Here is a 25,865-nt window from a genome sequence, read left to right as displayed (position 1 = left end):
CACGATACCAAAGCTCTGGCGAGCAGCACAAGGACAGTGTACGGACCTAAGAGGAGGCGTCAGGAAATGCCCGGTGTCAAGTGTGGCTTCAGAAAAGTTTTTCCACGTAGCTCCCACGTGCCACCGTGGCCCTTGTTTTCAACTGTGTATCGTTAGCAGCCTTTCTTCCCGCTTCACAAGGTGTCCCCCATAAACCTTGAACACTGTTCCGTCACCGTCCTTCCAAATCCCGTGCCTCCTTTATGACCCCAGCCACCCTGAGGCTTCTAGTGATGTGATGCCCTGTGTTTGCTGGAAAGCACTTCCCTTTCCTGGGGGATCCCGTGATGGAAATGAAAAGAATCTTTAAAAAGTTACAGGCAGGGAGGGGCAGTAAGGACATAAATAGAAGGAATAAAATGTTTTAAGTGGCCTGTGAAGCCGTCGCTGTTAACTGATGTGTCAGGAGGCTAGAAACACTTTTCCAGGTGGGCAGCGTTTTTAAATGGGTTTGCAGGCTGCAGGATGTCTGCAGAGGTACTGGGAACCATGTTTCCAAGGTCCTGTACTGCCCCTGACATGATGTTGGATTTTCTTTGCCCTTTGGGCTGTGCTACATGAAAATCTTCCATTTTTATTTGTTCAGCGGAAACCATAGTGAATGTGTTGGATTTCAAGAAGGACGTTGGGCTCTGGCATGGCATCCTAACAGTAAGTGTGACCCTTCCCCTGTCCCCCCAGGCCACAGCCAGAATTAGGGTCTGTACACACAGCCACTCGCCCAAGCCCCTCTTGCACTGGGGAGAAAAGCTGTTATTGCTGGAAGCTTTAAGCTGTCTGCTAATGCGACTTCCCAAGCCCAGGAAGCCTGCGGGAGTCAGCCGCTCACGGGAGTCACAACCCCCCCCCCCCCCCCCCCCCACCATATAGAGGTGCAGCTGTTGAGGAAACAGGGTATCTCTCTGCCCCCTTCTGGAATCACGACTGCGATGATGTTAGTCACATCTCCCGTCTGGGTCACTTTTCCTTTGCATTTGGTTTCACTCTGACACTGTTGTTCTTTTTCCTTTCTGTGAGTCAGTGCTTGTGAATATTTTGCAAACCTGCTTGGTTATGCCACAGGGGAAGCGCTTTACAGGTCCCCCTTGTGCTGACAGTTCCACTCCCGTCATAAAGAAATGCGTGCCGCCTCCTTGTGGGTGCTGCCTGGCCAGGGCGGGCAGTTCAGAGCTGCAGGCGCTTTGATGGAGACCCAGCCTGGTTATCTAAGGTCTGCACAGCCCTTGCAGGTGTGCATAGCTTAACTGCTGGAGCATCGCTGTGTCAGTTTCATAGGTGGTGATCTTTACTCCCCTGTTTGTAAGTCCCTTATGCTAAGCTTCATCTTTTCTGAGGTAGAAAATTCTAGGGGCTTTTGCACGAGTGATAGGATACGAGTAGACGAAGTGATTTGTCGCCTCTTGGTGAGGGCACGTGAGCAGCACATGAACCGGAGGGTGGGGGCTCCGTGGCTTCCCTGTGGTTGGTCCCTGCCTCCGGGTCCCGGGAGGTGCCAGCCTGGAGAAGCCAGGCTGCCCGTGTGCGCTCGCGAGGCGAGCAGGTATCGTGGGGAGAGCGCGGGCTGCCTCACCCCAGCCGATGCCAGTCCTGCCTTCTGCGGCTCTGTGCCCGCGGGCCCGTCGTCTGTCCCCGGGACCTCCTGAACCACAGGGTTCCTGCCTGTCAAGTGGGGTGATGGTCCTGTGTGTGGCGTCGTGAGCACTCAGTCCACCTCCCTGCCCGATGGTCGTGGCAGCTGCCTGGGGGCCGTTGCCGTTCAAGCTCCTCTTTGATGCTGTTGCTCTGCAATAGTCTTGTTGGAGCTGTCACCCAGCTGCTCGCCGTCGCTTTGGATCGGCAGTTTCTGAGTCTCTATTTCACTGCCACCTCCTAGAGCAAGGCCTGGCTCCTGCTGGATGCACGCTCCTCTCTGGCATCTTCTGTGTGGCCAGTGGTGCCCTTGGCCCCCAGCGTGGAGCAGGGAGCAAGCCCGTGATGGGGGCCCGGGCCTGTCGTGTCCCCGCGCGAAGCCTGGTGGGGCGGGGTGCCTGTCCTGCTAGTGTGTCAGCAGTCACCTGGTGCGTTGTTTCCAGAGCGTCATGAACATGATGCACGTGATCAGCATCCCATACGCGCTGATGAAGGTGAACCCGCTGTCGTGGATTCAGAAGGTCTGCCAGTACAAAGGTAGGCATCCAGAGGCCTCGGAGCCCCGCTTCCCTCCTTCAGACAGCTCCTGGTCTGACAGTGTGCATATTGACCCCCTTCCTCTACTGTCCCCACAGCAAAGGTGGCTTGTGTCAAATCCAGGGACATGCACTGGGCATTAGTAGCACACAGAGATCAGAGAGACATCAACCTCTCTTCTCTCCGGATGCTGATCGTGGCTGATGGTGCAAATCCCTGTAAGTGACCTACCTGCTGCATGGGCGGGTGGGCAGGAGAGAGCCTCATCCCCTTTGGTCTGTTTCTGCGCTTTGCTTCTCTTTTCCGGCCATTACTGTGGTTAGGAAGCGGTGTCAAACTCACGACCTCACAGTGTGACTGTCTGAAGCCTGAAGGCACCACGACGGGTGGCGGGTAGGGGACCAGGAGTGCCTGGCTCCCGCCCGGGGCTTGAGTACTGCCGTTGCCGTTTCCTGATTCTGTGGAAGAAACCCTAACCTTCTGATTTCAGTCCTTCTCCTTCTTTTGCTGAAAACGGCGCCTAAATCTTGAGTTTATGAGGATTGAATTAAGCCGTCCCTGCGTGTATTTCCTTGAGTGATGCTGCGTGCTCAAGAAATATTAACTATTATTGGTTTATGGTCTTTAGTAATTTTATCGGTCAAGAAATTAATCTGTCATTTTAAGGGAATTTCATTATAAAATTTTATGGGAAAAACCGCCCAGGTAAAGTGACTTAGGGGTCCCACAGAATGCCGTAACCATACCTCGGGAAATACTGCCCTGGGTTGGAAGAGAACCCAGCTGGCTTGTTGTTTGTGAGGGGGGCGCATGAACCAGAAGCAGAGTGAGTGAACGAGGCATTTGTTTCTGACCGTTGTTGACATTTGTCAGTTAAAGCAGAACACGTGATGCGTACACACGGACTCCCGCCCACGTGATTCGGTGTTAGTCGTGTACATGGTTCTTCGTTTCCCCAGTGGCTCCATGGCTTGTGAGCCACTCTCGCACATGGCTGCTCTCAGGCAGCAGTCGTGGAGGAAGGCAGTAGTTTGCCGATAGGCGCCTGGCGGTTACTCCCGCACTCCCGTATCTCTCCGGTGGGGTTAACACGGGAAGATTTTCTTCACTTGGCTTGGATATAGTCCTCTAGCGAACACGCATATCAAAAATGGGGGAACAAGCCTCAGGGAAGGTCTGCAGGCTCATCGGCGGAAGTTACACTTTTAAATCCTTGAGCTCAGTCGGCCTGAGAGGATCATCTTTCGGGGTGACATAAGTACTAAGCGGTATTGAGTGAAGTGTGTTCCCGCACCGCCTGCCTCACACCCTCACTCGAGGAGCACTCGCGTCTGGCTGGTTTGGCTGGTTTGAGTCAGTCCCGAGCTTCCGCTGGCTGACTGTGGTCCCCTTTCCCCTGCAGGGTCTATCTCCTCCTGCGACGCGTTCCTCAACGTCTTCCAAAGTAAAGGCCTGCGCCAGGAGGTCATCTGTCCTTGTGCCAGCTCCCCAGAGGCTCTCACCGTCGCCATCCGGAGGTACAGCTGGGCCCCTGCAGCGGCGCCTGCGTGGTGCCACCGCGTGGGGGGAGGGCAGGACCCAGCCCGTGTGCGGCCAGCTTTGCTTCCCTGCGTGTGCCGGAACGGATTCTTCCGGATCCATTAGTCTGGGGAGTGACTGCGTGAGGCCCGTCTGGAGGTACAGCGAGCAGTGACGTCCCGTCCTTGGGGGTCACCCACATTTCCATGTGCCCGCCTCTGGCCTGGTGTTATGCGGGGGTGGGCTGCGTCGGTGCTGGGTGGGGTGAGGTGTTCACGGCAGGGCTGGGCCTGCTGACACGCAGCTTCCACGAGGTCCTGGCTTTCTGAGCTCTCGCGCTGTGGTGGCACGTCCGAGGGCTTTCGGGTCTGTGCGTGGACACGGGGCCTGCGTCACTCATGCTCTTGGTCGTTCGTTAGTCAGTCGGCCTCACCGCCTGCTCCGGTGCTGGGCACACTTGTGGGGGTGGCGTGGATGCGGGTGCATAAAGCCAATCCCACCCAAGCTGAGAAGTGCAGGAAGGGCCTGTTTGACCATCGTCCACCATCTGCCACCCTCACAGTGTGGGAAAGGAATATTTGCATCACCGGCATGCTTGCAGCTTGGGACCCGACTTGGTATCTCTGCATTCCATCGCTGACGAGGTTTTATCTTGCGTCACACAAATGTGCTCTGTCATAAGAATGGACGACACAGCTTTCAGCACACAAAAGCATGTGATTTCTGCCCTCATTACTGAAAGGTTTGGGTCCCCAAAAATACTCAGGGGAAGAGTGTAAGTAATATAACTTCTGACGGTTTTACTTGTTAGTTAACGTAAAGTCAACCACACTGCCTAACAGGTTGAGAAATCGAAAACCTTTAAAGTATCAGAACAAAGTTTTAATTTTGATTGAAGCAGAAATTAGAAGTCTGTCGCACATTTTAAAATTGATGAGGGAGTATGGTGCCACTAACCAGAATCCAGTTTCCAATTTTTAGAAGGTATCACTGTTCTAACAGGAGGCGCTCCACATATAATCTCCCGCTATTCGTGTCGCCTTGGACAGAATCCTGGAGGCTTTGGGAGCAGGTTGGATACCACCGTGCTCTCCCGAGATCAGTATTAAACCATGTCCAGTTTGAGCCTGAGCGTAGACGCTAGGGAGACACCCCCGGGAGACACAGCCAGGGTCTGGCCCCAGGGTCCTGGGCATGTTCCTTATCTCCAGGGCCTTAGTTTTCTCCACCAATGAGTTGAGGGGCTTAGACTCAGGACTCTTAATTTCCTCTGGCCTTGAACTGTTAAGATTGTGCAGTTGTGTGATGTAGCACCATTGCCACAGATAATTCACGAGATAAGTAATGATTCTGACACATAGAAGATCCAGTTGTTAGCATCAGATGATTTTTGTATTTCCTAGAAGCTTCCTGTGTACATTGGGATATGTAGAGTGGATTGTGCCAGACTTGACGGCAGAGGGAGGAAAGGTCAGTGAAGGATTTTTTTTTTAAAGGATAAACACACACACACACATACATATACATATATACGTATGTGTGTGTGTGTGTGTATATGTGTGTGTGTGTGTGTGTGTGTGTATATATATATATATATATATATATATATGTATGTATACACATACATTTATTTATTTTATTTTCGAGAGAGAGAGACGGTATGAGCCAGGAGGGGCAGAGAGGAGACACAGAATCCGAAGCAGGCTCCAGGTTCTGAGCCGTCAGCACAGAGCCTGATGCAGGGCTCAAACCCACGAATTGTGAGATCATGACCTGAGCAGAAACCGGAGGCTTAACCAATTGAGCCACCCAGGCGCCCCATCAGCTAAGGAGTTTTCGCTGTTTCTCTAAAAATGTTTAAAAATCTTTAAGAAGATTAAAACTTTAATACCCCAAACAGACAAAGTAAGGGGTTGCTCTTTCCTGGGGTTGTGTTGAATGGCCTCCGCTGCAGTTCCCCTGTGGTCAGTGCCTCAAACATCCCCAGGCACCTCCGCGTGCCCCCTGGGCCTCCCCCATGCGCTTTTCCATGAGCCTCCCCCAGCTCCCCACGCCCCACACATGCCCCAGGCCTCCCCATTTGCCTCCCCAGGCCCCCTATGCCCTGCCTTACGCCACGCACCACCACACATTTCCCCATGTGCCTCCCCCCCCCCCGCCATGCGCCCACGCCTCCCCCCATGCATCCCCATACATCCCCTGCACAGACCTGCCTTGGCTGAGTCCACACCATCATCGAGGGCTGGGAATGGCAGCGTTAGAGGCTCTCGTCCTTCTCTGCCCTGCAGCTGGCAGATGCCACTCCTCCGTGAGACCGTGGGCTGGTCAGCTCCTGCTCGGAGCAGGCGGGAGTGTGGTTATACTTGCAGAGACTTGATTCCATCTGCCTTGCTTTGAACTGAGCTGGCATCTCTTTGCAGACCCACCGGCTTCTCTCGCACCCAACCACGACCCTGGCCACCACTCTCACACCTTCGAGGTCTGCTGTTTCCAAAATAACCAGAAGAAAATCAAGGGACTGGGATAGGGCAGTGGATACAGGTGACCAGGGCTCCTTGTGAGCCCTCTGTCCTGTAGCCCACCATAGCTGGAGATGGCTGTCATGTGGGCAGGGGTCAGGGTGGCAGGCTGGCAGAAAGATTGCTGCCAGAAAGGCTCAGGACCATCCACCTGCCCCCTATACCACCTGTCCTCACTCCACCTGTCACAAGTGGAGCTGACTTAGCAGAAATGACACACGAGGTTACCACCTCGGCCAAATATCTGCCATGCTCTCTTCACAAAATCTTCCGTAGCTTATATCAGTTCAGCTTATTATGTTATTGACCATCCTTAATAGTACAAAGGGTTAAAACGGAAAAGGTTTGTGACTGGCTTCAGCAAATGTCAGTTTCTAATCCCAAACTGGTTTTACTGCAAACATTTCCTAATCCCGAAGAGCGGTGTTTATTCACTTCACTTGCACTGTTTGTGGGCACTGGTCCTCCCCGGGCTCTTAGCTCAGCAGGTGTCCATGGGTGCCTGTCCCCCCAGCACAGGGCTGTGCTGGACACAGAGCTGTGAGCAAAGTGGGGCCCGCGTGGGCCTCGGAGGGCACACCACCCACGTGAGGCAGTGAGAGGATTTGCCCTGATACTCTCATTGAATGAGGGGACTAGAGCGCGAGTCCTTGAGTCTCACACGGGCCGTTCTGAAGCGTCGCTGGCGCACAGCCGCACCTGCTCGCGTGGGGCCGGCACAGGCAGAGCTGCTGGTTAATGGAAGCCGGCAGGGCTACAGGGCCCGGAGTATGCACTCTGGCCTCTCCTGGAAAGGCAGCGGATGAGCTGTGTCCGCCTGTGCTCCCAGCTTGCGGGGCTGGCCCGTGGTTCTGGTGCGTGGGAAGGCTCACTCTGTCCTCATACACCGTTGGCCGTCTTCCTCCCAGAGAAACCCAAGCTCGCCAGCCTGTCGCTGTCTTCAGCGCTTGAATCACCAGGAGCGCATGTTAGTGGCAGGCACCACTCGGACCTGCTTAGCACGGAAACAGCTCCATTGATGCCTCACAGAGTCAGTGGCGGCTCACGTGTCTGCCTCTGGTGGCAGCAGCAGCGTGGCTCCAGAGGAGCAGACTCCCGAGGGAGGCGACGGCCAGGCCTGATGTCTTCTGTGTCACCCTGTCCTTGCTGAAGCTGTGAGGTTTCAATGTTTCTGCTTGTTTTGTCTTGAAGCTTCCGGGCTGCCTGTTTCAGAATAAAGATGTGAGCCCTGTGCTCAGCTTGCACTGTTGACCACCGTTTGAACGTGTTGGGATGGCCCGGGTATCTCCCGAGGCTTCTCGGAAGACGGTCCCCTGGCCTGGGGCCTCATGGTCACGCTTGGTGACAGATAGTGAAGTGTGACCCCTCCATTTTGCTTCTGCATCAAACAGAAAAACGTTTAGTTGGAATTCTAAGATACTTGATCATCAACTTAACAGTTGTAGCCAAATAAAGATAATTTTGGGGAAGATCCTTGTAAGGTATTTGAAAGCAGAGGGTTCTTAAAGATCATCATGTGATCCATTGGAGGTGCTCCTGGGCCCCATAAATGCCTCTGCACCGTTAACTGCCTTCGTTCTCAGATTTCGCGTTCTTCAGTGTCTTGGACCAAAACTGAAGTAGGAGGATGTTTCAGAAATTCAGATGAAAATCCCCGCCAACACACCTGACACGAAGCAGGCTGCAGGTGATGTTAAAAATCGTGTTGCAGTTTTTAAAACCCGTCGTTTTGGGTAGCACTGTGGTCTTGGCTGAGTGGTTTCCTGTCCCAAGACGTCCTGGGTCCTGGAGAAACGCAGCCTCCGATTGCACACTTCTGCAAGGAGCGGCTGGGGAAGACAGCCTTCTGCTTGGTCACGATGAGCAGGGGTGAGGGATCGTGATGTCTAGCCCCACGTGCTGAGACGCCGCATGGTGGGCAGTGCTCCCGGGTGCTTCCCTGCCCCTCGTTTCGGGTTTGATGAGACTTGAAATCACAAACTGTGTCCCCACTGTACCATCTGGGAGGGAATCTGGGTCCTGTGGACAAGGTTCAAGCTGCATTTCGAGACTGGGTAGCTTGGCAGGTGTCTGCCAGGCATGTGCTGTGCTGTCACCCACCTCACGTTGTCTGCTCAGAACTGTGCAGATCTGGGAGAGCACTTTTTAAGTGTCATTGTGATCTCATGGCCACGCTAGGTGGCAGAAAAGGCAGATTTTTACACTGACCGTCTACTTGCGTCACTGTAGACCTGTTCACCTCTGAGACACTCAGTTTCTCCCACCTGTAGAGGAAGCAGATGCGACTAGCCGTGTCTGCTAACGCGCACACCCCAGACCCTGAGCCCCGGCCCACACCAGCTACGTCCCAAGATGAGTTAGCGCCCTGCTCATCAGCCGCGGCCTGGCAACTCGCGGTCACAGAGCTTTCCCCTCGCACCAGCCCGCTGCTGTAGCTTCTCTATGAAATTTTAGGTTAAATCCAGGACTGTGCAGAGACCAGATAGGACTCCGTTCTCCTTGGTATGAGAAGGAAGGAGGCAGAGCGGAAACGACTTTCAGTGCCAGCGTCGTCCAGCCCCAAGGTGTGCTCCACTTACCGTTCAGAGGAGGCCGTGTAAACACCCTGAATCCCCTGCGCCTCCCACCCCCTTGCCTCCCCTGGCCCCACTCCGTGGCAGCTTGTGTGCAGGGGTGCACAGGTCACACTCGCCCCCACCCTGCACACGGCCCAGCCATGGCCTCCTTGCCCTCTCCCCACCTGCAAGCACAGGGGCTGGGTCCAGCCCGTCCCTGCTGGCCTCACTGGGGGCCTGTCCCGACCGTGGTCCTCCAGACTTGCTGCCCTCCCTTCTTCATGTTCGCTACCGCCCCGTGTGCCGTGTGATTTCCTGGTGTGTCCATCGTGGATTGTGTCCTGGCCTTGTGTGTAGTTTACAAATAAGCAAGTGGAACAAGTGAAACAAAAACGTTAAGTATGTGACCCGAGATGCGAAGGTCCTTCCCGTGCACGTCCCGCTGGCCACCCTGTGCGACTCAGCAAAAGCAGACGCCATGAAGAGCCGGGGCTTTGCCCAGGTGTCTGTGCAGACGAGCCCACACACGTGTGCAGGAAGGTTTCTAGCTTGTGTTCTGACTGAGTGGAGTCGCGTGTGGTGTTATGTCTGCTGGTTTGTGTTTTCACGTGACGATCCACCTGCTGTTTGGTGTCACGTCCGGGTCCACCCAGAGAACAGCAGCAGGAAGGCCGTGCGTCCTTCCTGCTTTCCGTGGGCCCTTCAAGGTCGGTCCCGTGATAGACTGAGGCAGGAGAACACGCCCTCGGGGGTGAGGTCTTGAGCAGCAGCTGCGCGTGTCCCCAGCGATGTGCTAATGCAGGGTGGAGAGGGCAAGCTTGGGACCCCAGAGTGCGGGCGGGAGGCCTGCCTCCCACCAGAACTTGGGGAGCGAGGCACAGGATTTAAGTCGCGTGCAAAGCTGTATAAGGTCAGGAGTCGATGAGAACAGAGACGGCCATCACCCTGCCCAGCCCTGAGGAAGAACCCCTGCAGCCCTCCCAGGGCCCCCACCCTGTTGGCTGGGACGTCTCCTCAGACATCACAGTCCTGTGATGGGCATCCTCTCCCAGGCCCACAGACAAGTCTGGGGACAGGAACAGATAGGAACACGAGCCACGACTGCAGTGTGCTAAATGGAATTGGGAATAACGGCGCCATCAAAATTAAGTTGGCCTCAGGGCACACCCACACGTTCCCTGCTACCTTTCCTTGCTCCTCAGTCTGGTCACCAGGATCTTTCACGTGACCGTGAGGCTCGCGATGCATATGGAAGCTGTTACACGCCAGTGGTCACATAGAAGAAGCCTTCGTAACCAGCTACCACGTGCCTCACGTGGATGGTCACCAGCCATCGCATCAACCCTGCGTGGACGGTCACTGGTTACGCTGTTCTTTGGTTGACCTAGAATATTTAAGTCATTTTCAAACAGATATGACAGAAATGCCAGTCACTTGCATTTTGTGAACATGCTCCTTTCCGTGAATGGAAGGGAAAACTCCCCATTCCTAGTGTTGCACGTGAACAACTGTGCAGAGGTGGTAACAAATCTTGCTTTTGGAGAGTGAGTCTGTGCACTTACCTCCAAGCACGCCGGAGACTGCAGGGGATTTTCCACACATAAAAGGTCAGAAGCTGGGTTACTGAGTAAAAATGTCTTTATCCATTCTATTCAAGCCGTTCTGCATGGGGATCCAGGGTGGCTAATGGATACTCTTGTGGGTCCAGAGTGAGGACAAAATGCACACATTATTTTTTTTCCTTTATTAAGTTTTTTTAATATTTATTTTTGAGAGAGAGAGGGCACAAATGGGGGAGGGGCAGAGAGAGAGGGAGACACAATCCGAAGCAGATTCCAGGCTCTGAGCTGTCAGCACAGAGCCCAACATGGGGCTTGAACCCACGGACTGTGAGATCGTGACCTGGGCTGAAGTCGGACACTCAACCGACTGAGCCACCCAGGCGCCCCAAAATGCACCCATTCTTAGACACTTCATGAATTCTAGTGTGGGATGTGTTACGTCCTCACATTTTGCTCCTCCCCATATAATAATTATAGAGAAAAAAGTCTTTGGCTGCTAGGTCACCCCATTTTGGAAAGAAAGGCCTGCCCCAAAGGGGACTGGTTTCCCCTCGTTCAAATGGGTTTGAGATCTGACCGCCTTCTTTCTTCTCTTGTCTAAGCTGCTCTGTCCTATGCTTAATAATCTTCTAGGGACAGGTGCTCTGCCCTCATAATGAAAAAGAGATTGAACTTCCAGGAAACTGCCTAGAGCAGCTAATGGCTCGCTTGGCTTTTAGTCCATTTAACTAAGAAATGATGCCCAGTTCCTGTGTGTGGTCAGCAGTGAAGGTGAAATTGGAGGTGCGTTCCGTGGCTCACAACTTGTAGGACTTCAGGCCCTTTCTGGAAGGTCTATCAGTCTGTGGTTCTCTTCTGTAAGAAGCATCCATGAATTAGCCAGCGGAGTAGCCATGGCAAAGCTGCCAGACCCCCATGGGTTTGGGCTGTGAGGGCCAGCCGTGCACACTGGTCGGCTTCTCTGGCTGCCCTGAGTTTGCCTGTCCAGAGCAGAGAGCCTGGCCTCACGGTGGGTGCCGTGGTTGTTAGGCATCTTGATGTCCTTTCCCTGGTCAGTAGCCGATCGCCTGTCACCAACACAGCAGTGAGTGTGTTAGAAGGTTCTGGGCTCACAGTTTTCAATGGAAGCCTTAGACGTCCCCCCTGAAACACAGGCAGGATGCAGACGTCGTCCCGAGAGACAGTGGTAGGACTGTGGCCATGATCTGGGGGCAGTGGCTGGTGCCCTGGCCCCTGGGGCAGAGAGCTGCCCAAGCGATGTCTGATCGGTAGGACCAGCCCTGTAAGCAGCCCCCTAGGAACAGCCACGGTCTGGAAGGAAAGGAAGGTCAGTTCACAAAGTGACTAGTGGTCAAAGCAGGACATTTGAGTCCTTTTAAGAATGAAAGTCAGGGAACTTGAAGGGACAAGGGCAGGAGGGATGCCTGTCTCCACACCTGTCTGTCTCTGCAGTGTCACACCCTGTGACAGCATGGGTGTCTGTCCTCAAGGGTGTCTGTCTCCGTGGGTGTCCGTCTCTGGGGGTGTCTGTCTTCATGGGTGTTTGTCTCGTGGGTGTCCATCTCTGGGGGTATCCGTCTTCATGGGTGTTTGTCTCTGTGTGTCTGTCTCGTGGGTGTCCATCTCCATGGGTGTCCGTTTCTGGGGGTGTCCGTCTTCATGGGTGTTTGTCTCGTGGGTGTCTGTGTCCGTGGGTGTCTGTGTCCGTGGGTGTCTGTCTCATGGGTGTCTGTCTTTGTGGGTGTCCGTCTCCGGGGGTGTCCGTCTTTGTGGGTGTTTGTCTCCGTGTGCCCTTTGGAAATGTTGTAGTCAACCCTGACGTTGGCAAAGGAAAGGGCTGTTTCCTGAGACTTGACCCCTTTGCTCTCTGGATGTTCCTGAGTCAACCGTTCCTGGAGTTGGAGGTTGCCTCCATCTGATGGAAGCAGGGAAGGACCTTTGTTGTCGCACCTGCAGGAGGCTGCAGTGAGAGACGGTGGCGCTAAACCCTTAGAGATGTGGTGGCCACTTCCCCGTTACATCCTGAGAATGGAAATTGTCCCAAATGCTTGTGGCTTACGTGACTGCATTTATTTCGTGTGGGTACAGATTTGAGCGTGGCCAGTGATAGCAAACTGTGGACGTGTTAGTTGAAACTTATAGCTACCTCTTCAGGTGTCACACAGCGTGATTACCTGAGGGTTATCTAACATCTCGCGGAGGCAGGACTGGCATGGCCAGGGAACAGGTGCGTACGCTATCCCGTTGAAGCCATTGGCCATCAGGAACATTCCTCCTGAGGCCAAGGCCAGTGCGCACCTTCCGTCTTCCGTCTCTTCACTTAGGTCTTTGTGCCATTTGCCCGTGGTCGCAGGTCTGGCCGCTCACAGCTGCCTTCCTTCTGTATCTCTGTGCGCAGAGACCCCCTCGGCAGTCCTGGGAACTGCAAGAATTGCTCTTCCACGCAGTCAGCCCTCTGTGTCATCTGGGCATTGAACCTGGGGGGACTAACGGGTCAAGCGCTCTCAGCCGTTGTTCGTCGTACGGTGTTTGATTGTGAAACCACATCTTTTTGAAATCTCTGGGAATTCTTATCGGTATCATTTTTTCACTTCCTCATCTAGTTTAGTCTACTTGGACTTTTTGTTTCGTAGGAAGGTGTTAATGGAGAGAAAGATAAGCTGACTTTGTTAATAATCACTCAAATGCAAACCAAAGTAACAGAGAGGAACAGCGTTTCGCCATCAAAGCGGGAACACTTTTAGGGTTGTGTGGGCACGGGTGTGCGGAAGTGGCTGCTGGGAGGCCGCCTTCCCCGTGGCCACGAGCGCAGGTTTGAGGCCAGTCTGCGCTCGATGCCAGGGTCTGCCCCACAGCTGTGCCCCAGATGCCACTGCCTCACACACTCCGCTTCTTGCCTGTAAATGGGGACGACGGACACGCGTGTCTCAGAGCTGCTGTAAGATGCTTCACGTGCACAACATGCTTCCGGTGGCCTCCTGCATAAAACAGTACCCTGTGCACGTCTGGTAGATTGGAAAACAGTACTTAGAGTAGACGTGCAAGATGGTAGTCTTTTGGGAAGTTATATAGACTTTATTAAAATTTTAAACGTATATACTTTCTGATTCTTCAGTTCTTTTTCTAGATATGGGTTTTACAGTCATATTTGTAATTGTACAGAAGTGAAATAAAGTGACTACATGTCACTATTATTGAACACCACCACCAATTAAGACCGGTCGGGTCATTGGCATGTGCGGTATGCATAGTGTTTATATCACACACACGCACACAGGAAAATCCACAAGATCCATTTGGTGGAAAAGCAAGTTGCAAGAGAACATGCTTATTGTGGTTTTGCTTTTTTTAAATACAGGTGTATTTACACATGCACCTATTTTATGTAAATAGAGATTAAAGGAACTGGTGGGCCGTCTGTTGTGGCTGCCGGTGAGGCAGGGCTGGGATGGGGTCAGGCAGGTGCTTTTGCCTTTGCTGTGACTTCTTGTGCGGTGCCCCACTCATCCACATGAAGGATTTTCCCCCGTGTTACTCGTGTCATTTGTCCTAAAGTTCCCTCAAAAGAGAAGTGTGCCGTGAACTAAGAAGTGCTCAGTCTTTGAGGCCAGAGGCAGGAAAGGGAGATGGGAAGCTGTCCCTAACTGGGGCTGTGGGTCTCTATCCCACCAAGCCCCACAGGGATGCAGATGATGAACTGAACATGCCCAAGCCCGCAGTTGTGGTCTGTAAAGCGGAGGACAGTGGTGCCGTGCGGGTGTACCTGCCGAGTGAGTCTCTGTGTGCAGAGGGCTCGGGACAGTTGGGCACACCCAGGTGCCAGCTGAGCAGAGCTGTGTCATCAGGAGGCAGGGCTGTTGGCTAAGCATGTCTGAGATTTCTCTGACGAGCAAGGGACTCTATTAAGTATAAACATAGAGCTGTAGATCAAAGTAAAACCTGAGTGGTGTCATTGGTTCACATTTGAAGTGCATGTACCCAAGTTTCCATAGTTTCGTTTTACACCTACAGTTGAAGGTTTCCTGTAGCAAACACGGTTCGTAATTGTGCTCCAGTGAGTCTTGTTTCTAGGAAAGCAGGTCTCGTGCCTAAGACCCCAGAACTTGCATCCGTGAATATTAAGAGAGCCTTTCCCTCTTGGCACACGGGCACGGCCCATCCCGGTCCCCCGGTCCCCCTTGCTTGGGCTGAGTCATGGCCACGCCAGCCTTTTGCTATCCTGTGGTCGTTCCAGCCAAATACGTGTACCTTTAAATCCCGTTCCTTGGTGCGTTTGTCTCCTGGGGCTGTCGTAAGTGCCTCCGCCCCTCCCGGGTGGTGTGACACAAGGGGAACCTGCTGCCTCAGAGTTCTGGGGGCCAGAAGCCCGGGGTCAAGGTGTCTGAGGGCCGGGTGCTCCCAGGGGCTCTCACGGCCCATCTGCTCCAGGCCCTCCTGCTGCTGCTGGCACCCTGTCCTTGCAGTACGGCTGCTATTGTCACATGACGCCTGCGTCTCCTCTTGTAAGGGCACCGATCACTGCATTTGGGGCCCGTCCCGATTCCAGGATGATCTCATCTTAACTAATGACGTCCGCAAAGATCCTCTTTCATGTTAATACGGTGACAGTCAAGGTACCGGGACCAGGACTGGTCACAGCTTTGGGGACACAACTCAGTCCACAACAGGCACTGAGCATTCTGATTTAAGACTCTCGCTTTGTGTTTTGGCCAAGGACAATAGTGGGGTCAGGGGTTCGTAGCAGCAGAGGGTTGCTGCGGGGCTCCTGTCTCTCACCCTGCGGAACAATATAGATTCCAGTGTTTGGGGCTCATTTCCGGGTAGTTCTGGGTGGACCTTATCACTGGGCAGACTTTTCTTCTGTATCTGGTTAGCGCTACCCTTTTGGATGCTTCACAGACAGAACCGTTTCAATTTCCAGACTCTCTTATGCTTTCTTTTTATTATTTATTTGTATTTTTTTTATTTGAGGTATAATTGACCTATAACACACGCCTCTTTTTATAATACCTAGTTACTTGATTCAAATGAGATATTTTGCACGTTGTTTTTTTTTGAGAGAGAGTGCAAGTGGGGGAGGGCCAGAGGGGGAGCGAGAGAGAATCACAAGCAGGCTCTGTGCTCAATGCAGAGCCTGACGTGGGGCTTGATCCCATGAACTGTGAGATCATGACCTGAGCTGAAATCAAGAGTCAGGTGCTCAACTGACTGAGCCACCCAGGCACCCCTCCTTTTGCACGTTTTAACCTTTATGTTTCTCTACTTGTATTTCTAGCTTCATTATAAATCTTGATATTTTCTTGAAACATTATCAAGATTTATCAGTTTTAAAGCTAAACAGCAAACTTCTGTTTATTTTCTAACTTTTAGATCCTAAAAGGATGCTACCCATGTGTATACAGAAAATTAGAAAAAGAAGTGTGGTATTTCCCTAAAGTGTGCCTCACTTAGCCCACGTGGAAGACTGTTTAGTTACGGAGACAAAATCCATGTTCTTGGAAATATTTTATTTATTCAGTAATTAGTCAGCAGACCTTTATTACTGCACACTTCTGCAGGGGTGAGGCTATGCAGTGAATAGAAGGGAACCCTTGGGGAGCAGAGACTCCGATGCAGGAGGCCTGGTGTGGGTAGTCAGGTGGCCCTACTGTGCCGTCTTGGGGGGTAATGAGTACTTGCGTATTTGAGCTGCCAGGGGGATGTCTGCTCCAAGAACATTCCAGATGGAGGCAGGGACAAGTGTGAAAGCCCCCAGAAGGGGTGGGCTGGGTGCTGGACAAAGGGCCTGGGGCTGGCGTGGAGTGAGCTGGGGTGGCGGGGGCCATGGAGAAGACGGGCTGAAGACGGAGTGAAAGCATTCCACCACATGCCTTCTGCGAAGACAGACTTCCCCAAGCTTGTCATGCAGAATGGCATGGCCTGTCATTTCAGATTCCTGCACCATGAGCTTCTGTCTGCCTAGCGCACGTCTCAACTTGAGCCCAGGCCACCCCACCTCCCTTGTTTCTGCTCCCTGCCATCATCCGTGTTCTTGGAGACCTTGTGGTCCCTTGTCAGCCACTTTCAAAACTGGAAAATCAGACCTGCGGACAGAGGGGAGGGAAGGAATCAGTCGATGGCTGATACGTGTGAGGGAGGGGCATTCCAGAGACGGAGTTAATGATGTTGACGTCTCACAGACAGACAACCAGCACCCCTTGGCACGCTAAGAACACGGGACAGTGTGGCATTCAGATCTGCTTCGGGGATCCTTGGGACCCCAGACGTGTCTGGCTGCCTCTGGTGTGCGTGCACTCGAATGCCTCTCTGGTGATGGTGGCCCGTTTGCTCCTATGTGTTCAGACAAAACTGCTCTTTTCAGGCCCACAGATGACAGCAACCAGCCCCCGGGCCGGGGTGTCCTCTCCATGCACGGGCTTACCTACGGGGTCATCCGGGTGGACTCCGAAGAAAAGCTGTCTGTGCTCACCGTGCAGGATGTCGGCCTCGTGATGCCTGGCGGTGAGTGTGGACGCTGGGCTGCACACGTTGGGGGCGGGGGTCGAGTCAGGAGCCCCAGCCGTGTCCAGCGGGCTGCTTCCCACCGGGACCACCGTGCCCCTCTGGCGCGAGGTCAGGCGGAGCACTTAAATCCGGGCTTGTCGCTGCTGCCTCTCCTGATGAGAGAACGTTCAGGAAGCTTCACGGGGCATCTCTGCCACCTCCCAGGCTGGGATCCCGGGGCCCTTTCCCCTAGGGGGCGCCGTGGGCCATGCCGTGCCCCTGCAGCCCATGGGGGGCTTCTCCCCCTGCAAGGGCCAAGTTCCCGCCGGCCATCCACCTTTTGGACAAAGCTGGGCACTGAGGCTGTTAGCAGATGCTATAAAAATCCAGGGACGGGGCTCCAGACGATGAGCCATGCTTGGTTCTAGCAGAAGAGCCCGGTTTAAAAAGTCAGGGACCCGTTCCCACAAATGCGCACACGAGGCCGTCAGGGCGCCGCACGCGCTGCCACCTGAGGTGCCGGCCGGGGCTCCCGGATGACCGGAGGGGGAGCGCGGGGCTCGCAGGGAACAGAGGGGCCGTGTGCGGGGGGCCCCTGGGCTCTGGGTCCAGATGCGAGAAGTCCATCCCCTCAGTACGATTTGCACATTAAAGTTCAAGCCGTCAGAATCTTACACCGTAGCTGTGTACGTGGACGTTTTCCTGGAACATGAAAGCTCATGACTCGCTTCAGGGAAGACCAGGACCGGCCTGGCCTCCCTTCTACCTTCACACTCCTGTTCCAAATGCGGTTTCCGCTCACCGTGCTCTCCCTGTGTTCAGTCATTTCTTCTGTCCCCCTGCCCCGCCCCTGTCTCCCTCTCTGCCCCCCACCCTGTCCCTCTGTCTGTCTACTTGTTCCTCTGTGTCTCTCTCTCTCTCCCTCCCTCCCTCCCTCCCTCTCTCTGTCCCTCCCCACCCTGTCCCTCTGTCTCTGTCTCCTTGTCCCTCTCTCTCTCTCTCTCTCTCTCTTTCTCTCTCCCTCCCTTCTCTCTCTGTCCCTCCCCACCCTGTCCCTCTGTCTACTTGTTCCTCTGTCTCTCTCTCTCTCTCTCCCTCCCTCCCTCCCTCCCTGTCTCTCTCTGTCCCTCCCCACCCTGTCCCTCTGTCTCTGTCTCCTTGTCTCTCTCTCTCTCTCTCTCTCTTTCTCTCTCCCTCCCTTCTCTCTCTGTCCCTCCCCACCCTGTCCCTCTCTGTGTCTCCCTCTCCCTCCCTCCCTCCTCTCTCTAATATTACCGGTGTGTCCTGTTTTGCTTCTAGCCATCATGTGTTCAGTGAAGCCGGACGGCATTCCCCAGCTGTGTAGAACGGATGAAATCGGGGAGCTCTGCGTGTGCGCCATTGCCACGGGCACGTCCTATTACGGCCTCTCGGGCATGACCAAGAACACCTTCGAGGTAGGGTCATGGAGCTGAGCCCCAATGCCAGGTGCACAGACATGAAAGATAAGGTGGTAGTTTCTCAGCCAAATATACTCTTAGGAACTAAGATGGTTGCACTTTTTGCTGCCTTTTTTTTTTTAATAATTTTCAAAGAATTTAGCTTATCAGCTTTTTTTCACCTCATGGTCAGTGTTGAAAAAGGGCAAGAACAGTTTCTGTAAAAAGGGCTTTTTGGGGGGCACCTGACTCAGTCGGTTAAGCATCGACTTTGGCTCAGGTCATGATCTCGTGGTCTGTGAATTCCAGCCCCACATGGGGCTCTGTGCCGACAGCTCGGAGCCTGGAGCCTGCTTCGGATTCCGTGTCTCCCTCTCTCTCTGCCTCTCCCCTGCTCATGCTCACGCGTGCTCTCTCTCTCCCCCTCAAAAATAAACATTGAGAAAAAGGCCTTTTTTATGTCGTGCTGTTCTCACGTTAGCCTCTTGAGTAAATGCTGCAGCTGATAGGCTGAGGAATGAGGGCTGAGCACACCTGTCACAGACCCGCCCCTCCCTTGTGGCCCGGCCCGCCCACTGAAGCCAGACTTGGCCAGGTGTGAGCAAATGCACACGTGAAGTAACTGTCTCCACGGCATGAGCGGGTGTGTATGCACACACGTGTGGCATATGCTGTGTGTGTGTGTTAGGTGTCCACACATCCTTGTGTCTTGTTTGCACGCGCGGGTGGCTTGCTGTTAGTGCACTCGGTGCGTACGGACACGCACACTGGCCCTGTGGGCGGTTAAGTAGTAAACTCTGTGCCGCACCTCAGCTTCCCAGAATTGCTGTCATTTGACCAAGTGATACTTAACCTTACGAGGAGCACACTTTCGAATAAATTGTGCACGAGAAGATGTGGGTTGCTGGGGCGCCTGGGTGGCTCAGTTGGTTGAGCCTCTCTGACTTCAGCTCGGGTCATGATCTCATCATCCGTGAGTTCAAGCCCTGCGTGGGGCTCTGTGCTGACAGCTCAGAACCTGGAACCTGCTTCAGATTCTGTGTCTCCCTCTCTCTGTGTTCCTCCTCTGCTCACGCGCTGTCTCTGTCTCTCTCTCCCAAAAATGAACATTTAAGAAAAGAAGAAGAAAATGCGGGTTGCTTAGGGGCTCGTTTCTGAGAGCATGATGTGATGAGGTGCTTTGTTGAATGTGGCTTCCAGGTCTAAAATGTCCCTGAAGCCCAGCTAGCCGGAGTCTGTAGAAAACCCCTCTCCTTTTTCCTGTGACTTACCTGCAGGGTCTGAGGAAACAGGTGCAGGCTTAGAGCACTGCGATTTGCCCCGTTTGTATTTTCCCTTTTTGGTGTAGCCCTCATAAGGAAACATTAATGAGTAGGGATCATCTTACAACTTACGCACATTTTTGGTTTTCCGTTCATCACTTTTACACTGGGGATTTAAAGCAGGATAATTAATTAGCATTTATTAGACTGTCATCATGATCTCGGTATCGATTCTTAGGTGTGGATGCTGTGGAAGGAAACTGGTGGACAGCCTTGCATGTGGACCGTGGGGGATGGGCGTTGGGGGGTAGGGGGGGGCTTCTCCAATGGGCTCCAGGGAGGAGGGTGGCGGTGGGCGCCCCCGGGCACTCACCGCTCGTGTGTCTGCAGGTGTTCCCCGTGACGAGCTCGGGGGCCCCTGTCAGCGAGTACCCCTTCGTAAGGACGGGCCTGCTGGGCTTCGTCGGCCCCGGGGGGCTCGTCTTCGTGGTGGGCAAGATGGACGGGCTCATGGTGGTCAGCGGGCGCAGACACAACGCGGACGACATCGTCGCCACGGCGCTGGCCGTGGAGCCCATGAAATTCGTCTACAGAGGAAGGTGGGTGTGCGTGTGCCCTCGGGGAATTCAGCCCTGGGTTGTCTGCAGACGACACTGGTTTTATAAAATTGCACAAATTCCTTAGTTGTGGGAGTGAGTGACCTCTGATGTTCTGTCTAGTTCTGAATGCCCAATTTTATAGAAATTTCCTGAGCTCCATACGTAATTTTCGTCACTTCTCCTCTGAGTCAAATAAAAACATCTGTTTGAAAGACTTGTGTCTTAAAGAAATACACAAAGGGAACAGCCAAAAATTCATGTGGGAGCAGATCATCTCCAAAGACCCCAAGGCAGTAGTCGAGCAACAGTTGTGTGGGAGAATGGAGTCCCGTGGCCTCTTCTCCCTGATGACCTGGGCACAGTAAATACTAATTCACGGTGGCGGCTCCCCGGGTTTTGGCTCCTGTGAAGGAAGTCATGAACGCCCGTAGAGCCTTACTGCCGCCCGGCAGGCCAGTGAGAGTGGAGGTGACAGACGCGTGGACGTAGCATTGCCCCGTTTAACTCACTGAGACAGGGCAGCCTCTGTGTGATGGGGGGGCTCTGGGGGTCCGAGTCACGTGGTGCTGTGCTTCCCGAGAGAGAGGCGGAAACTCGTTCATCCCAGAGTTTCCCTTGAATGGAGACTCACTTCACAGGTGCCACCCAAGATGTGGATTGCGCACGGTTCTGACGTCCACAGCCCAGCACCTTCCGTCTGCCCTGAGAAGTGGGGCCTGTCCCCTCACAGGTTTGCTGGAGCAGAGGCCGGCGCTGTGCTCTCCTGGGCTCTGCCATCAGTAGCGGAATGACAGTGCTCGGGGCGGCGTCTACAGCGCGTGCTCACCGCACCTGCTCCTTTCTGTCCTCGCAGGATAGCTGTGTTTTCCGTAACTGTCCTGCACGACGAGAGGATAGTGATTGTGGCCGAGCAGAGGCCAGACTCCACGGAGGAGGACAGCTTCCAGTGGATGAGCAGGGTGTTACAGGTACAGCCCCGCGCCTGCCCCGGGGCCCCTCACCTGCTTCCACGCCGGCTTCCCTTAACCCCCACCAACGGTGCTCCCGTGCTCCCCGGCCGTTGCCCCATCGGATCAGAAATTGCATCGGCCGAGAAATGTGTATTTCATCCTTGGAAAATAACTGAACAGACCAAGATTAGGGCTCACGGGTCTGCAAAACCGGCTCCCACCATTCACGTGGGGATGTCACAAGTAATAGTTTTTGTTCTGATCTCCAGAGTGTATTTTTTTCCTCAAAATGTCCCTTCTTAGTGCATGTGGTATTCCACGAATTCCACATAAAATTAGCCAGTTTGGCTGGATTTGGAGAGACACCCCTTCTCTTGGCATCTTCACCCCACTCGGATGGCGCGTGCTTGCTCGTGTTACAGACGGGACCTTGCACCGTCTGAACATTTGCTTCGGGTCTGTGACACCTGTTCTAACCCACTTCCTCCCTCGTGACTTTCCAGGCAATTGACAGCATACATCAAGTTGGGGTTTATTGCCTGGCCTTGGTTCCAGCAAACACCCTCCCCAAAACCCCACTCGGTGGGATCCACTTGTCAGAAACGAAGCAGCTCTTCCTGGAGGGCTCACTCCACCCCTGCAACGTCCTGATGTGTCCCCATACCTGTGTCACAAACTTGCCTAAACCTCGACAGAAGCAGCCAGGTAGGTCCCGTGGCCTGGAGAGTTGTGTGGAATCTGGGTGGCTCTCTGGAACCAGGTGCTGTTGGTGCCCTGTGGACCAGGCCCCATGCCTGTAGGTGGTTCTTAACCCCACTCCTGTCCTGGTCTCCACACTCCCAGGGCATAAACCTGCCCCACTGGATGGTGGATGAGGGGCTCTCCTGGGACAGCATGGTTGGCTGGGAGCCCGGCACCTGGGGGCATGTTGGGAAGGAGCCCTGTGTAGATCCCAGTGGAGTAGTTGACCCTCGGTCTGGCTGGGTGGCATTTTACCAGGATGGAAGCTCTCAGTCACGGTTTCCTTCAGGTGAGAATAATGCTTCCTTACCTGTCTCATGGGTTCTTTAGGTGTCAAAGCCTAATAAATGTGGGAAACTCTTGAAGCCTGTGCGGAAGTCTAGAAATTCATTTGTGACTTTGTAAGAGTGAACGTGTGTCTAGCGCTTGGGGGTTTGGGGAACACGTACTTACCCTTTATCTGACTTCGATGCCTAGCAGCTAATCAGTTATGTTCTTTCAGGCTGCATAGTCATCAGTGAGAGAAAATTTATCTCCAGACCGTGGGAGGTGAGGGCCCAGGTTTTCTGCTGGTGCAGTGACAGGAGGTCCCAGGGCGTCCAAGCAGGGAGGGGCCGGCGGTGGGGTCACACACTCGGGCTGTGCTGGCCCCACGGCCACTGTTTCAGCATGTTGTACTAATTAGCGCGTCTCTTCTCATGGAGGCTCGCGTGGTAGGCACTGTTCTGTCCCTGTTTCACAAATGAGGAGAATGGGTCACAGAGAGGCGGGGGGTTGATGGGGCCAGAGTGTGACAGAGGCAGACCCAGACCCGTTGACCGTTTGTTCCACCCAGTACAGCGTGGCTGCAGGGCAGAGCTGACGACGAGTCAGCCAGACACCGTTGGGTCACCTCTGGGCATAGCCCACCTGGTGGTAAATGTAGGGACTGAGGCCGACGCCCCGTAAGTGAGATCGGATGAGAGGGTGGGCGGGTGGTCCTCAGTAGGGTGAGGGGAGGACGCGGATGCTGCAGGAAGAAAGGGTTGCCCCACGCATACAGACAGACTTGGGTCCAGGTCTCGAGCCTGTATCCCTTGTCCTTACCCCCTCCGCGATGCACATGTGTTCGTGAGGACGTACACGTGATAGCCTTGCGGTTCTCTCCTCTGCGTGGGTTCTCTTGGAAAGTATGGAGTCATTGTCTGCTTTCTGGGCACCTTGGCTTTGCAGTTATCTCTGCTTTTTGGTTTTCTTCGGATTTCTGTGCTGTTTGTTGTTTTCTTACATTCTAGGTTCTAGATCCCCAGATACCTCCCTTCGTTTCTTTTTCCTCTCAGTCCTTGGCTTATACAACTGCAATAGCAAAACACACTGACGAAGTATCCATTTCTTTACATTTCGCGGGCACACTGGCTGCAAGCGACGAGCCCCCCAGAACACAAAGCATTGCCTTTCTGTGGGCGTATCAGAACGATGAAAAATCACCTCTTTATCTCCTCTTGTCTCAGGGCATAAACAGCCATGGGAAGGTCAGAGCAGTGGCTCCATGTGGGTGCGTTGGTGTCTGTGAATGGAATCGATCATGGTGGCAGGCTCCTTAGTGTGTCCTTGCACACATTCGGCAGTGACTGACTCCTCCCTGTCTCCTGCCCACCTCCGTTCACCATCAGACACCTCCACTGGGGGCCTGGCCACCAGCGGTCCCGGGTGCAGAGAAGCTCACAGCAGAATTCGGGACAGATACTCACGGTGGGGGTCATTTGCAAAGGCCTGATGTGCTTCCAGAACTACGGGGCTCAGTGCACCTGTCGAATGTCAAGGCAAAACCTGACTGAATGAAAAGGCCAAGGTGCTTTGCTCGAGAGCAGTGTCGGGCCACCTGAGGACAGCCTTCTTCCTCTGGGAAGAAAGGATGAGCTGGGAGGTTGGGGCTGTTTAGATATCACAGCTACAGCATGGTGAATGAAGCTTTACGTGATTGATTATTGTAAGGAAATCATTTTTTTTTTATTTTTTAATGTTTATTTACTTATTTATTTTTGAGAGAGAGAGAGTGAGAGCGCGCAGGGCAGGGGCAGAGAGAGAGGGGGAAATAGAGAATCCCAGGTAGGCTCTGCACTGTCAGCACAGAGCCCGACACAGTGCTCAATCCCATGACTTTGGGATCATGACCTGAGCCAAAATCAAGAGTCGGACACTTAACTGACAGAGGCACCCAGGTGCCCCTGAATAAAAGCTGTTTTTAACAAATATTAACGACAGCATGAGGTGCTGGTTCACTTCCCTACCTCAGCTAACGACCTATAACGTACCTCAGACAGGTGACATTCCCTGAAGCCTCAGTTTCCATAAATGTAATGAGGGGATTGGATGTGGTGAGTTTTAAGTCTCCTTTGGATTAGACACTTACAGACTGAGAACAAGTACTTGTTGTGGCCAAAGCATTTAGTGAGGCCATTTTTCCATGAGGGTGTTGCTAGATGCTTGAAACAAAGCTCCTAAAACTTAGTTTGTAGATGATCTAGTTGCCTCTTTTAGCAGATGAATTCATATTTACTGAGCTAACAACGTGTGTGTGAGAGTATCTTAACAGAGCACAAAATGGTAAAAGCCCTTCTGAGGCGCCTGGGTGGCTCAGTCGGTTAAGCGGCCGACTTCGGCTCATGTCATGATCTCGCGGTCCGTGAGTTCGAGCCCCGCGTCGGGCTCTGTGCTGACAGCGCAGAGCCTGAAGCCTGTTTCAGATTCTGTGTCTCTCTCTGTCTGACTCTCCCCTGTTCATGCTCTGTCTCTCCCTGTCTCAAAAATAAATAAAACGTTAAAAAAAATTTTTAAAAAAGCCCTTTAACCCATTAGTTGGGGTACCAGCAGTATCTAACAACTCGAAATACGGCTCCCCGTGTTAACAGTCCCTGGGACACAGTGTATCTGAGCAGCCAGAGGGCAGCGGGGGAGCAGCCGCAGACAGCACTGCACCTGCTGGGGAGAAGGGGAGGAGCGCGGCCGGGCTGGCGGGTTCTGCACCCAGAGGACACAATATGTGCTGTGTCCCCTGCGTGACACAGTCGGGTAGTAATAGGAAGAGGACAACTCTGAGATAAAACTCCCGACCTGCCCATTTCTGCATCTGTAAGTGGGCGGGGAGGGAGAGAACGCCACTGTGAACTTCAGTACCTATTTTTGGGTCCATCTCAACCTTATATTTTCTTTTTTTTTAATGTTTTGCTTTATTTTACAGAGAAAGTGTAGGAGCAGGGGAAGGAGGGAGGGAGGGAGAGAGAATGAATGAATCCCAAGCAGGCTTCACACTCAGCGCAGAGCCTGATATGGGGCTCGAACCCATGACCCTGGGATCATGATCTGAGCTGAAATTAAGAGTCAGACGCTCAGTTGACTGAGCCACCCAGGCGCTCTTCAATCTTATGTTTTCAAAACATGAGGCGGTGAAGTCTGTGAGGGTGTGTTGCACCACACCCACCTCATTTGGCAAGGGGGGGAGACCCTTGGTTCTTGGGAGAGGGACAGATTTTGTAAGTAAATGCCACAGGAAAGCACCTGTCTCCCAGCACCATTTGGAAAAAAATAATTCTTAAGTCTACCTCGGGGGAGAAATATGTGAGGTCTGGGCTTCACATCCAGTAGAGACCAGCCCTGGGGAAGGAGGGACAAGCTGCCAGCACCTCAGAATAGTGCTTCTCCCACCCTAGTTTGAATTCTTAAAAAATTACGGAGAAGACTTCAAGCCAGTTTAGGCCAGATGGGCTTCTCAGAAGAGCCTTCCTGCCCACCTGCGGCACCAAGGAGAATGCCACAGACGCCAAGTCAGGAAGCGGAGGGCCAGTCGGCTGGACTCCGGGTTGAGCCTGTGCACCATCCACGCAGCAGCCACATTCGCTTCCCCGTACGCCACGCTGCCTTGTCTTTTCATCTTGTTAAATATGGAAAGACCGCTCCTCTGTTGCAGTGTCTTTATTACCAGCTGAGAAAAATGCAGGCAGTCCCAACCTGCCACACCTGACCATTCAGACCTGCTGTAGCAGAGCATAGAAGGTGTATTCTGTGATTCCACGG

General features: G+C 53.5%; 1 protein-coding gene across 10 annotated transcripts in view; it reads left to right on the top strand.

Annotated features, from left to right (window-relative positions):
* DIP2C (disco interacting protein 2 homolog C) overlaps positions 1-25,865 on the top strand; it is a 410,897-nt gene that overhangs the window by 303,753 nt on the left and 81,279 nt on the right. For all 10 annotated transcript variants that reach the window (XM_045462611.1, XM_045462610.1, XM_045462607.1 and 7 more), the window contains 9 exons: positions 626-690; positions 2,112-2,205; positions 2,304-2,423; positions 3,608-3,722; positions 16,721-16,860; positions 18,142-18,278; positions 19,913-20,121; positions 20,975-21,089; positions 21,575-21,776. In XM_045462611.1, coding sequence (XP_045318567.1) covers positions 626-690; positions 2,112-2,205; positions 2,304-2,423; positions 3,608-3,722; positions 16,721-16,860; positions 18,142-18,278; positions 19,913-20,121; positions 20,975-21,089; positions 21,575-21,776 — 1,197 coding nt within the window. The remainder of the gene's footprint in view (positions 1-625; positions 691-2,111; positions 2,206-2,303; positions 2,424-3,607; positions 3,723-16,720; positions 16,861-18,141; positions 18,279-19,912; positions 20,122-20,974; positions 21,090-21,574; positions 21,777-25,865) is intronic.

This window comes from Leopardus geoffroyi, chromosome B4, assembly GCF_018350155.1.
Source record: "Leopardus geoffroyi isolate Oge1 chromosome B4, O.geoffroyi_Oge1_pat1.0, whole genome shotgun sequence".
In the NCBI taxonomy this organism is placed as follows: domain Eukaryota; kingdom Metazoa; phylum Chordata; class Mammalia; order Carnivora; family Felidae; genus Leopardus; species Leopardus geoffroyi.
Note: the sequence above shows the minus strand (reverse complement) of the source record. Positions and strands in the feature narration are given on the sequence as shown.